The following is a 12,299-nucleotide window of genomic DNA, read 5'->3' on the forward strand; positions in this document are numbered from 1 at the left end:
ATGAACAGTGTTTTTAAAAGTGCATCGCGTGTGCCGGTACTCGAGTGCTTCCCGATCGGAGATAAAAATGTAAACCAAAGTGAACGTACGTCATGCACGCACCTAATTGCTATCGATTCCTTTAAAAGCACTAAATTAATTCCATATCGTATATACGTCGATGCGTACGCGAAAAACATGTGATTCGTTAATATTCTCAAGATTTAATACGAGACGATTCGAAACAGAATCCAAATCTGTAGTCAACCCCAACCTTCGGAGAAGATCCATTGATCTTTTGAGGCAAATTCATGGAAGGATATAAGACGAGACGACTTCATCCAGAAATTCACTCACTCTTGTCCTGCGTAAGTCCTGATGGCAAAACTGGCCAAGAAAAATACTAATAAGGCAACTCAAATCCCACGATAATCGGTACGAACAATCGTGATCGGTATGTATCGGTGAGAACTGAGGAGAGCGCACGCGTAAACGGAATCGGCGCGACGTTACCGTGAAATTAAATGCATGGAAAACCGGTTTGACCGTACGCAGCCAAGCTTTCGTAGTATTTACTTGGACGCGCGCGCGCGCGCGCGCGCTCGGCTGCAACTCAATCGCCGGTAAGTTTCACACGCGATTGCGTACCCCCTAATGGGGATTTGTTCGCGTACTCCGATAATCGCTTCCGAGCGATACGCCTGTTCATCCCTCTGTCTGTCCCTCTATCTGTCTGACTTACCGACTGACTGTCCGTCCGATTGTCTCACTTTTCTTACCTTTTGTTTCATTTCGCTGCACGACAATTGAATGAATGCCCGAGGGACGGTCGACCAAGTGACGATTCCCGCGATAAACGTATTTTAGATTTGTTTGTTTTTATTAACGTTTTCATACATTAATTTTGATCCTTCGAATCAATCTTTTTATCGGGTAACGCCGGTTTTCAAAAACTTATTGAAAAGTGTTGGATCTCGTATGGAAAAGGAACGAGGGGCAGAAGCAATGACTAAAAAAATGACAGGTGCACGCGTTTTGCATGCGTGATCTTGTAATGAGAAACGTGAGAAAAAATGCAGGCTTTTGTTTCCTTTTTTTTTTCTTTCGAAATTTCTGAATACCGTGAGATGCCTTGTAGGCTTTATTGCGCGTGCGGACTACAAGCGTTGCTGCTTCATACGGAAGCTGTAGTTTTACCAGATGATAGGTACCACGGTATAAAATCTCCCGTGAGAATGGTGCGATCCTCGTCGTGTAGTACACTACGTGTACGCGTAGCTCGATAGAAATAGCGAGGTTCAGATTTAGCCAGACTCTTGTAGTGTTGGTGTTTCACAAGTCCGCGAGAAAACCAGTTTCGCGAGGGTACCATGGAATTCAGAAATTTTACACGCGGCAAAGTGGCCGTTTACTAGGCGCAATGCGCCGGATCGACGCTCGGCGTCTTTCGTGAGCCTCGAAGATGCAAAGAGAGTAAGAGACTGTGCAATCGAGGAAAGGAAAGAACAGGAGACTCGAAGGAGAATAGAAAGACCTGCAAGATTTACGATCGAACGGATCCGCGTTCGCCACTTGGTTGATGCTTCCAGGTTGCACGTTGAAACGATGGAATTTCGACTGGACAGTCGGGAGGCGGCTCATAAAAGAGAATTGAGCTTCCCGACGTGGAGGAGCGTGACCAATTCGCTGAAAACTTTGCGGAACAACTGGGAAGGCCTGAATAATTAATGAAGCTGAAGGAGGAAGGAATAAAGGACTTTCCAATGAAGACTCCAAAATCTGATACGGGACACAACGTATCGACGAAATTTGAGTTGGACACTTTGATTTCAGCTGGCAGTACCTAATCACTCGGAATGAGAACTGGATACCGAAAGTATGTCCCGTATTTGAAAAGAGGAAGCGGAATATTAGGGGCACCTGTAATATGAACAGGATGGGGTCTCGTTTATCCGTCATTCGGTTAGGTTTGGCATCGGTTAATTGCAAGAAATTGGCTCGAATGTCTCCACACGCGTGAGAGATGTGTGCCGGACGGCAGAGGTTCGGTCTGACAAAAAACGTGTTTCATATGTAAATCGTTGGTCCGGATGAAGCGGATGAAGCGGCATGGGAAAAGGTACTTGGCTGAACGTATCGAGGAGAGTCCTCTTTTAAAAAATAGCCCCCGGGCCGTCAAATTATTATATTATCTTATGGTAATATCGATATTAAGTATACGAGAGGCGCCCACAGTCAAACAGATTCGAGTCGCTCAACGGTGGTCAAGTCAAGGAGCATGAGAATCAAAATGAGAATCGGAATGATAATGATAATGACGACGTGGATGAGAAAAACCTACAGAGTATCCATCAAGCAAATACTATACTGTAAACGCATTTGAGTATAGTCGCGAGACTGTAGAAAAATTGGATATCGCTTTTCGAAACGGACCGCTGAACACCGATTTACTAATTTTTCTTAACTCTCCGTGAAAGGAATCGCTCCCTCGTATACGAGTACTTCGTTAGTTGATTATTTTAAAGGAATCGGGGGAGCCGAAGAAACGGATAAAAAGATGGTAGTTGCAATCCAATTTAGAAGCGGATATCCACGCGAGATCTTCACGATTTCTACACACGAATAAGACAGAGTCAGTCGGCGTGAAATGATATGCAGTGTCCAGTCACGGGTGGCACCTTCTTCGATCGCCGCTTCTCCTCCTGTTCACGAGGAAAATGGCACAGTCAGTCTTCACGGTTAAAATCACGCCGCCAGATAGCGCCACCCGAAGGGACAGCAGCAGAGCGGCCTTTCCCTACTGCCACACCAACGGCCTTTCCCTACCGGTAGTCTCATTCTCCTGATCGACTCTTCACAGTCGGGTCCATCCTATGAGATACATACATTTCTTTTTCTATTTGGCCAGTTTTAAGCGGCTTTCGTAATCTTTTGTTTTGAGCACGAAACAGATCTTCCGTACATTAAAATTCATTTGTTTCTAACACGTGGAAATCAGATAATTCTCGGTGGCTTGACTCTTATGTCCCGTCCACGAAAGTGCGACGCAACTTCACGTCAGAGTTTCCTTCGCGTGCGAGATTGAAATTTCAGTCCCACGGTTCGGTGCTCTTGCATTCTCAGACACTCGACCATTTAAATTTTTCCCTTCCTTTTACGTAACAAGGATCGTTTAACTCCTTCGCGGAATTCTTCCGACTCTGCGCAAACGACGCAAACCTTCCGTCGCGCATCTCACCTTGCAAAATGGGACGTCCTAGATTTTCGATATCTTCTATTCAAGTATTGCCAACTTCACGTAGACTCCCTGTCCTTATTATCCATGAATAAGAACTTGATCGCTGTAATGTAGTCACACGATTCCCGGTAGCAGTTCGATAACTCAAACGAACTTTAAAATCACGGTCTAAACTCTGAAACTTTACATCCCAGGCCTCTTCTCTCCCGATATCTTCCTGGAAACATCCTTATCAACACGGAAGTTATAACAGGAGGACAAGGAACTACAAAGAAGACCTGCAGAATCGCTGTTCAAAGTGGAAGCCTTTAAGGTTGAATCGAAACGATGAAAAAACTTGTGGGCGTCTTCAAGATAGTGAACTAGGAAATGAGACTATTGGACTTAAACAAGTATTGGGTTCTTGAAACTGGGATTCAGGATAACGCGTGAGTCTATATGACACGCTGAATAGAAGTGTGGATGTGTGTCTGTACATATGCATAGGTATAGATCCACCTTTGAGACACAGAAGCCTGGAGTGCGTTTGACGATGATCCCGAGTGGGTATGCTGGGCGGTCTTACGCCGCTGAAGAAATATACAGCAAGACGCGAAAAGCGTCGCGGCGTTGGGGCGTCCTGCGTTACGTCGAGCCCGCCGGAATGCGTAAATATACAAGTCGAGAGACAAGCGTGCCGATGCTGTAAACACGACTCTCCCAAATTTATAAGGACTCGTGACTCTTCTCTGAGGCCATGACGTGAGAGCGGAATGTCGAAACCGGATCAGTAGTTTAAATTGGTACCCATGCCAATGAGAGGGATAGCAGAAGTCTCAATCGCCACTATGTATCAATCCTTGGAAAATGTCCACCTGGAATTCAACTCCATTTCTCTTTTCCTGATATCCAGCACTTCTGATCCGCCACGAGAAACAATGTATAATTTATTATAAATACATAGATCTTATTGTTTGACAGTAAATACTTGTATGATTTCAGGACTCGCAGAACGGCCCGGTGCTGGACCGATGGAGCATCTGCTCGGCTGAGGAGGAACCGCTGGTTTTACAGCAGTTCCTCAGATTCGCCGAGACGCGTCCCTTCGTACAGCAGTTGCTTTTGGCCGCCGGAGCGCCAGGGTCGGATGTTATGTCCCCCAGCCGGCGACCATCCCCCCCGACGATGCCTCTAGCACACTTGCCACCCCCATTACACCTTTTACATTGTGGTATACCACCACCAGGGTCGAGACTACCGCCTCCACCGCCTCCGCCCCCGCCACACTCAGCGCCTGTCTCTCATCCATCGATGTCACCATCCGCGCAAAAGCACTACTCGACGGCGGGCAGCAACCCTAGCCTTTCAACGAACTCCTCCAGTGCGCCGTCGAGAGCGATGGAGGCAGCAGCTGCTGCGGCTGCAGTCGCAGCATCTCATCTCACAGTCTCACCTCTTAATAGACTGCAGAGTATGCAGCCTTTCGATTTTCGCAAACTCGGGACTCTTGGTCTACCAGCGTTTCCGCCTTTGCCGCCGCCACCACCTCAAGATGCATTGATGCAATCACGGAAGAGCACGAGACATCCTCAGAGTCCTCACAGTCCACCTCATCATTCATCTAGTTCTCGGCTGAGGCCTCCGGTATCGGGAGCACCTGTTTCCTCAGCAGCGATGACGTTTAATCATCCCTTGGCGGTGGCAGTATCTTCGGGAACTCTGCCACCGAATTTTCCTACTCATTTTCAGCACCCGTCTATTGGAAAACCTCCAATGAACAGTATATCGGGAATGCCCAGTGCGGATCCTCACAGTGGCGGAGAAAAGAGCAGCGAATTCGGCTCGGAAGAGGATGAAGATGACGATGAGAATTCAGGAAGTGCTCTGAATCTCAGCAGAAGGGATTCCGGATCGAAATACATGGATCACCGGCATTCTCAACCTCTACCTCTTCAAACGGCACCTCTCGGAAGGCCTCCTGGTGTTCCTGGCAGAAAACCTCACTCGCCGGGTAAGAGACATCAGTGGGGTGCTTCTCCAAACATGCCCCCAAATCTAGGGACACCCTTTATAAATCCTGCCACGGGTAAGAAGAGGGTGCAGTGCAACGTCTGCCTGAAGACTTTCTGCGACAAGGGTGCACTCAAAATTCACTTTAGTGCCGTGCACCTTCGCGAGATGCACCAGTGTACGGTGAAAGGATGCAGTATGATGTTCAGCTCGAGAAGATCCAGAAATCGGCATAGCGCGAATCCTAATCCTAAGCTACATTCCCCACACCTTAGAAGGAAAATCTCACCTCACGATGGACGATCGTCCATGGCTCACGCTCTGGTCCTACCACCTCAAGTTGGTCTACCGGTACCAGCGACAGGTCTCAATCCTTTATCCTTTGGATCCTTCCCTTTGCTTACTCCGCCGCCTGATCTCCGTTCCCCAGCATCCCTCTGTGCTCTCGACTTCAAGCATCTGGACTTATCCTCTCAGAATGCCAGAGCTTACGACGAAAATGTTCAACAAAGAACAAGCACGACGAGCACAACGTCGACGACAAAAGCACCGTCTAACACAACAACAGCGAGTATGTCACCGTCAGCACCACCTACGATACCGGAAGGGGAGGAGGACGATGACGACGATGACGGTGGAATTGTAGTCGTGGCTGAAGAGGATAATCTTCAACTAACCAGACTGTCGCATAGGGACGATGATGATCAACCAACGGACTTCAGTTTAGCAAAGCGACCTAAACTCTTCCTAGGTGACATGGCTGACGATGAACTCATCAGTAATCCAGATAGCAATGAAGACAATGATTCCATGGTAGGAACCATGGACCATCACTCTTCATCCATAAACATAACCTCTGGAAATTCAGCATTTCACAGTCGCGGGGTACGCAAGAGAAAGTCTCAAAATCCTACGAGATGCACAATTCCCGCAGAGGTCCATTCGTCTTCGACTGACGGTGATTCCTCAAACGACGCCGTATTTCAGGATCAACCCGAGGACATGTCCATGTCTCGACTAGAAGCTGAGGAAAGAAAAAACTCACCATCTCCCAAACAAGCGATTTCTCATGAAGAGTCGAGATTCGACTCTCCTGACAGACACGAGAGAGACCCGAGAGAATTGACAGCGGCTGCAGTAGTTAATAGCAGCACTGCCAATGCGGAAGGTGCCAATCAGCATGAAACCATCATGACCGAAGAGAAGAATGATTCCGTAGGAATATCTCAGGAGAGACCCAGAGACTTATCCTCCACAACGAACACCGGTAGATCTCCGAAACGGCAACTAACCCCAGAACCTAAGTACACCCCTGGGACTAAACAGGAATTGCCATTAACCGTATCATCCCCCATGCAGCCAGGAAACTCCTACCTAACAACGAGCATTCGCGAAACGAATTCTGGCAACGAGATGAGTAAGAGCGCAAAAGAGAGCGGAAGAGTGGACAAGCTCGAAGCGAAAGAGAGCATGGAGGAGGATAAGGCTATGCAGGACCGAGTGATGAGGCAGAAGAACGAACCGGAAGAAGAAGGACATCAAGCAATGGAGGCGGACGAGGATGTCAAGGATAACGAAGCTCATGATGATGATCGTGATCGTCCTAACGTCAGGCAGGAGGATGACGAGGATCAGGACGAAGAAGAGGACGAGGATGAGGAGATCCAGGAGGAGGATGACGAGGAGGAGGATGAAGCTCTTCAGAATCAAGAAGGTGAGCGTCCCGATGATGATATTCCGCGTGCCCCGAGCTCGGTCGACAGCCACCCGAGTACTAGTGACGACCTGTCCCTCGACTCCTCGAATGCTTTGCGTCAACTCGAGTCCTTGTCGCAGGGTCGCATGCCGTTCGGAACGCAGGAGGCTTCGAGGTCTGGCCGCATCTCTACCAGCCCCAGCCTCATGATGGACACCATGGACAACTCCTCTCATGGCTCTCGCTCATCCAGCGCCTCGCCCTCCACAGCGGCCATGGATACGGACAATAGTCTCATCACCTATGCGAGATACGAGAATGGTGGCTTCGTCAGTACCCAGGAGGTACCGCTCGACCGTGACAATCCGCGCCGATGCACAGCCTGCGGCAAAGTCTTTCAGAATCACTTTGGCGTCAAGACCCACTATCAGAACGTCCACCTGAAGCTGATGCATCGCTGCAGCGTCGATGGGTGTAATGCCGCGTTTCCATCGAAGAGATCTCGTGACAGACACTCTGCCAATCTCAATCTTCACAGGAAACTATTATCAACCTCATCGAGTCCTCCATTGTCCTCGACCATGCCAGCGAGTCTATCGCCCCGTATTGATGATTCTCAGATGAATCCACTTCTGCACAACGACTTTCTAGCGCGACTCTACGCGGATGCACGTATTGGAGCCTTAGGAGGTTATCCAATGCCACCAGGATTGTCCTCGGGAGTTGATTTAGCCGCCAGGATTCCGCCACCCCATCCCCTCCTGCTACCACCTCACTTGGGCGGTAATACGTTTCCGGATCTGACGTCTTTCGCCTCGCATCTTGCCGGTCTGAACGGTCTCACACATCAGCATCTGAGTCATCTGAACCACCTGACGAGACTGTCCCAGGAGCAAAGTGCGAGACACATGTCATGTTCAGCTTCGCCAGGTTCGCCTCAGGAAGACGCATCCAGGAAGGACGAGGCCAGGTGCACGATTCCTGGTTGCGACAGAGTCTTCGGGTCCAGAGCCGTCAGAGATGCGCACTCGAGGGATCCACAAGCTCACAGAGATCTTCAGATCCTTTCGACCGGAACTGGATCGTGACCAGTCTCGTTCTGTCGTCCTCTGGACAGACACAATGACTATCCTCCGCTGTGATGCCAAAATTTTACTAACAACCGTGCGTGTCCTTGCGAGTCCTCAGTGTTACGCCGGAAATCGTGTGACGGGTTTACGAGAGACGAATCAAAGTAACAACTATTATCTCTCTATTAATTCGTGTCGATGAAAGTGCTAGAGCTTCTCAAGAAACTTGAACATAATGCCGCCTGAGTGCATGCAACAACTACAGAGCATCAAATACATCATACATCATACGTTAAGATCTCCCCCCCTCTCTCTCTCTCTCTCTCTCTCTCTCCCTCTCTCTCTTTATACAAAAACCGTGCAATACCAAATACTCCGGCCCAAGTCACGGGTCTATGAAGTAATACGAAAGCTCCTGTGTAGAGATGTACTTTAATTTTTCAACGTTTTCTCCCACTTTCTTGATATTCTTGTTTTTTTACTTTGCCTTTTTACTCTGTGGGAAAATGCACTCGCGAGAAAGATTCTAGTACGTCGTGTTGTGTACCGTTGAGAGTGTGGATGCGCCAGTATGAGAAAAAGTTAGTATGTGTGAATGAGGTGCGTGAAGAAAACGTTTGACGAAAATTGAATGAAGAGAAAGAGTAAATGCGAAAAGGAAAAAAAACAAATGATAGCTGAATAACTGATCGAAATGCTCTCTCTGAGGATCGTAAGAAATGATTTGGATATGAAATCGTATCGGAAATCATGAGGGTGATCGCTAGTCGATTGCGATCGATTTACGATGCGATTTATCTTCCGGCCCTGGTTCACGCCCTACTTTTATCATTGTTGTGATAACGTATATTTAGTAAATACGCTACTATTTAATCACTAACCTATTAGTACTGCTGTATATATCAATGTATCGCGTAACGATCATTAAATTTAGAGCGTAAACGTTATTGATAATCGACATCACCTTCTTCCCTCTTTGAACGGTGACCACTGAATATTTTGTAAAGAGACGTGTTGTCAGAATGGAAAGGAAAAAAGGGATTTAAAAAAATGGCAAAATCGAGATGAATATGGATGAAGAATAATTAAGTGAGGCACATATACGCGCATAGACACACACAATTCATAAGGGATTAGGCATGGTGATCGTCAACCTTTAATGGCAGCTAGAAATGAAAAATGCAATGTCGTGTTAGTGCAGGGAACTAGAAACGAGTGTAGAATGTTGAATACGGCGAATTATGGAGGATGAAAAATTGACCAGTGAATCGAATAAAAAATACACGGAGAGGATTCTCATGGATCCTGTCGACGGCGTCGTCGTCTCGCTAGATAATTGAGAATAGATAGATTTTATTTATTGTTTCCTAGGAATCTTAACGATACTCTGTACCAGCGGCCAGTAGCGGGCACTGCCGCAGAACTTCCTCCTTAGATTTTAAAAAGCGTACCATCATTTTCTAGCGCGTAACAATGGTGATATGTGAACGATCGGTTTCGTGGCGCTGACGATCTTTCATAATCAAACATTTTCCTAGTGATTCGCCTGGCTGTAGCGTATGGCTTGAATAAGAAGTATTATGCACTGCAATGAAAATAAACTAATCAACAGTGAATCCAATAATTACGTATAAAAGTGAAACTTGCACGTTCCACGTATTCGAGCGCCGTCAGCGCCGTCCAACCGATGTGGCTCCTCTACGATTTTGGTTGTAAATACGTTTATTTTCATATCAAATATAATTTGGCATAAATATATAAATATAAATATAAATATATAAATATCGATACGGTGAAGTATCGATTCATCGGAGACCCCTTTTCTACGTGTTTTTTAGTTTAATCCTCTCGTCTCTCGGCGCCTCACTGTTCACGGAGTAAGCATCAATCCGATAAGAGTAAGATACGCGATAAGAAGGACGAAAGAGCGACACGAAAGAAAATTAAAAAAGGAAAACTTTACAAATGTAATTATGTATAAACTGAACGCTATGATGTATATTATAGATCAATTATAAAGAACATTCATCATTATGAAAATAAATATAAAAATTAATAAATCGTAAACCCACTCTCGTTCGATCCCTCGTGTGCCACAATAATCAATCTGATTATAATCATCAAGACAATCTGGACTCTCGCTTTTCTCAAGGAAAATTCTTATTCTCTCACACCAATTTATCCATGTAACATGTACTCACTATCCACAAACATACTCTTATTGTACACGTACGTTTTATTCACATATATGAATACGCAGATACCCAGTGGTAAGATAAATGGATTTGGCGTGACTTCAGTCTCGCACACGTATCCACGTTGTCGTCACGCACGTACATTGTTGTACCTAGAGGAGAGGGGACACGTATCCACACATGTCTATTATTGCATACAGAGAGCGCTCACCACACGCAGGAACGTCGTGCACGTGACAGGTGCAGCGTGGGAGAACAGACAGGAGAGGAGAAGGCGAGAAGAAGAGAGAAACAGGTAAAGAAGAGGAAGAGAGAGAGAGAGAGAGAGAGAGACAGAGATCGAAGGCGGTCTCGAGTTAGTATTTGCCGCCCACCGACATCCCCTGCTTCCTTTCTTACCCTGAACCTCGACTGATCCTACCTCGATCCGACCCCACCATACCTTTCACGTGGTCACCTTTACTCAGGACTTGCTAGTTCGTGACAGTCTCCCTGTGATTTTACTTAGATGCCTGCATGCCTACATGGTTACGCGGATGCCTACTTGCATGTGCAACGATATGCCGAGTATATTAGCTAAAATACACGTTTACGGTTTGCGGTGGAACGGTGTACGATTTCGAAAAATCTTATGTGACAGTCACTAAATATTTTTTGATTGCTCATCGATTGTGCATATTATTGTTCGTTCAACTTCTGTTGACAAATAAAAAAGTCATCTTTGCCATTTCCAGTGATATCGAATGAAGTTAAATGCAAAGTCATAGAGCAAGAAAAACAGAGGACGGCTAGCATACATAACGAGTAAGACATTTGCGCCCGAAATTTTGTAACTTTTTGACAGATTTCCAATACTGGCGGACCACCTTAGCCTCGTGCAGCAGCTCAGGCCGAACATGCGATTCGCAATTGTTTTAAGATTCGCGTTCAGTCAGACGCAAACACGTACACGGCGGCTAAGATGTATTGCGATGCTTATGTAAAATAGGCGCTTAATAGCACCGCCCGATTAAGTTTTCCAGAACTAATATTACTAAAATTGCTTTTTCGCGGAGAACGTTTTTCTTAGTTCCGGAATATTCCATCGGGTAACTATCCGTATGAACGATTTTTAATTTCTATTATTTTTTCCTTCGCATGTCACTTTCAGATAGACATTAAATTTTTGATCAGCAGATTCTAATAATACACCAAAGAGAATCATTTAATCGAACTATGAAAATCATCGTTAATTTTGCAAATATCGAATCATTGATTGTTTGTTCTGATATTACAGGTACCCAGGTAAATTGAGCGTAGATTGTGTCAGTTCTACTGTATGAAAAAGGAAGAACGAACGTAGAATAAAGATCATTGAAGAGAGATCTTTAACTCGATGACGTGGTCTGGCCGTGTACTGTAGTTGTAAAGGGTGCTCTCACTAAATACATGGTTGGCAGTGGCCGCCGGGCCATTTAATCAGCCAGTCCGTGTTGAGCTTCCATGTCGAACCATGAATATCTCGAATACATCTACCAGGATAAAAATCTCTTAGCAATTTCAGACCTGGTGCACATGTCGCGTGCCATCCGGTACGTTTTCTAACTGAATTAGACCCTTTGCCATGTTTCTGCTCCCACCTCTTCCTGGAGAATTACACGAAATAAGGAAGCACCATGATGAAGGAACCGTTGGCTTGTTCTTCCTATCTCCGTTCCTGATCTGTTGATTCGAACGCCGATCTACTCTCGCTACCAATTACGCTCTGGTACCGTCACACCGATAATAACTCTTCGATCGCTTAATAGATCCGTATCATCTGTCTGATCATTAGCTCACGATTCACTTCCGCGCTCAGTTGATATCCTGTCCATGGCCCTGTAAATACTAGCTATGTAAATTTTTGTTATATTGTTACAAAGAACTTATCATTGAGATTTTCGAATCAATCCATGGATTCAATTTGGCAGCGCCGACGACCACGCGTTTTCCGTAGAAACTGAAATGTCAGGTGGAGTGATCGACTCGCGCGATGCTGAAACATTTGCCAGGTTTTGTCATACGGAACGTGACGAAACGACCCTCTGATTATTACTTCGCATGATTTTATATCCTTAAAGGACTACACGGTGGAAATTATTGTGAAAGACTTA

At 46.0% G+C, this 12,299-nt stretch overlaps 1 protein-coding gene across 3 annotated transcripts in view; it reads left to right on the forward strand.

Moving 5' to 3' along the window:
• The window catches only part of LOC107270370 (zinc finger protein basonuclin-2), a 107,032-nt gene extending 96,993 nt beyond the window's left edge, over window positions 1-10,039 (forward strand). For 2 of the 3 annotated variants that reach the window (XM_015745315.2, XM_015745313.2), the window contains exon 5: window positions 4,199-10,039. In XM_015745315.2, coding sequence (XP_015600801.2) covers window positions 4,199-7,990 — 3,792 coding nt within the window. In that variant the 3' untranslated portion in view covers window positions 7,991-10,039. The remainder of the gene's footprint in view (window positions 1-4,198) is intronic. The other variant, XM_015745314.2, reaches the window with a different exon arrangement.
• The last annotated feature ends 2,260 nt before the right edge of the window (window positions 10,040-12,299 follow it).

The sequence above is a fragment of the Cephus cinctus genome, unplaced genomic scaffold (assembly GCF_000341935.2).
Source record: "Cephus cinctus unplaced genomic scaffold, Ccin1 Ccin1_scaffold0736, whole genome shotgun sequence".
NCBI classification, from domain to species: Eukaryota; Metazoa; Arthropoda; class Insecta; order Hymenoptera; family Cephidae; genus Cephus; species Cephus cinctus.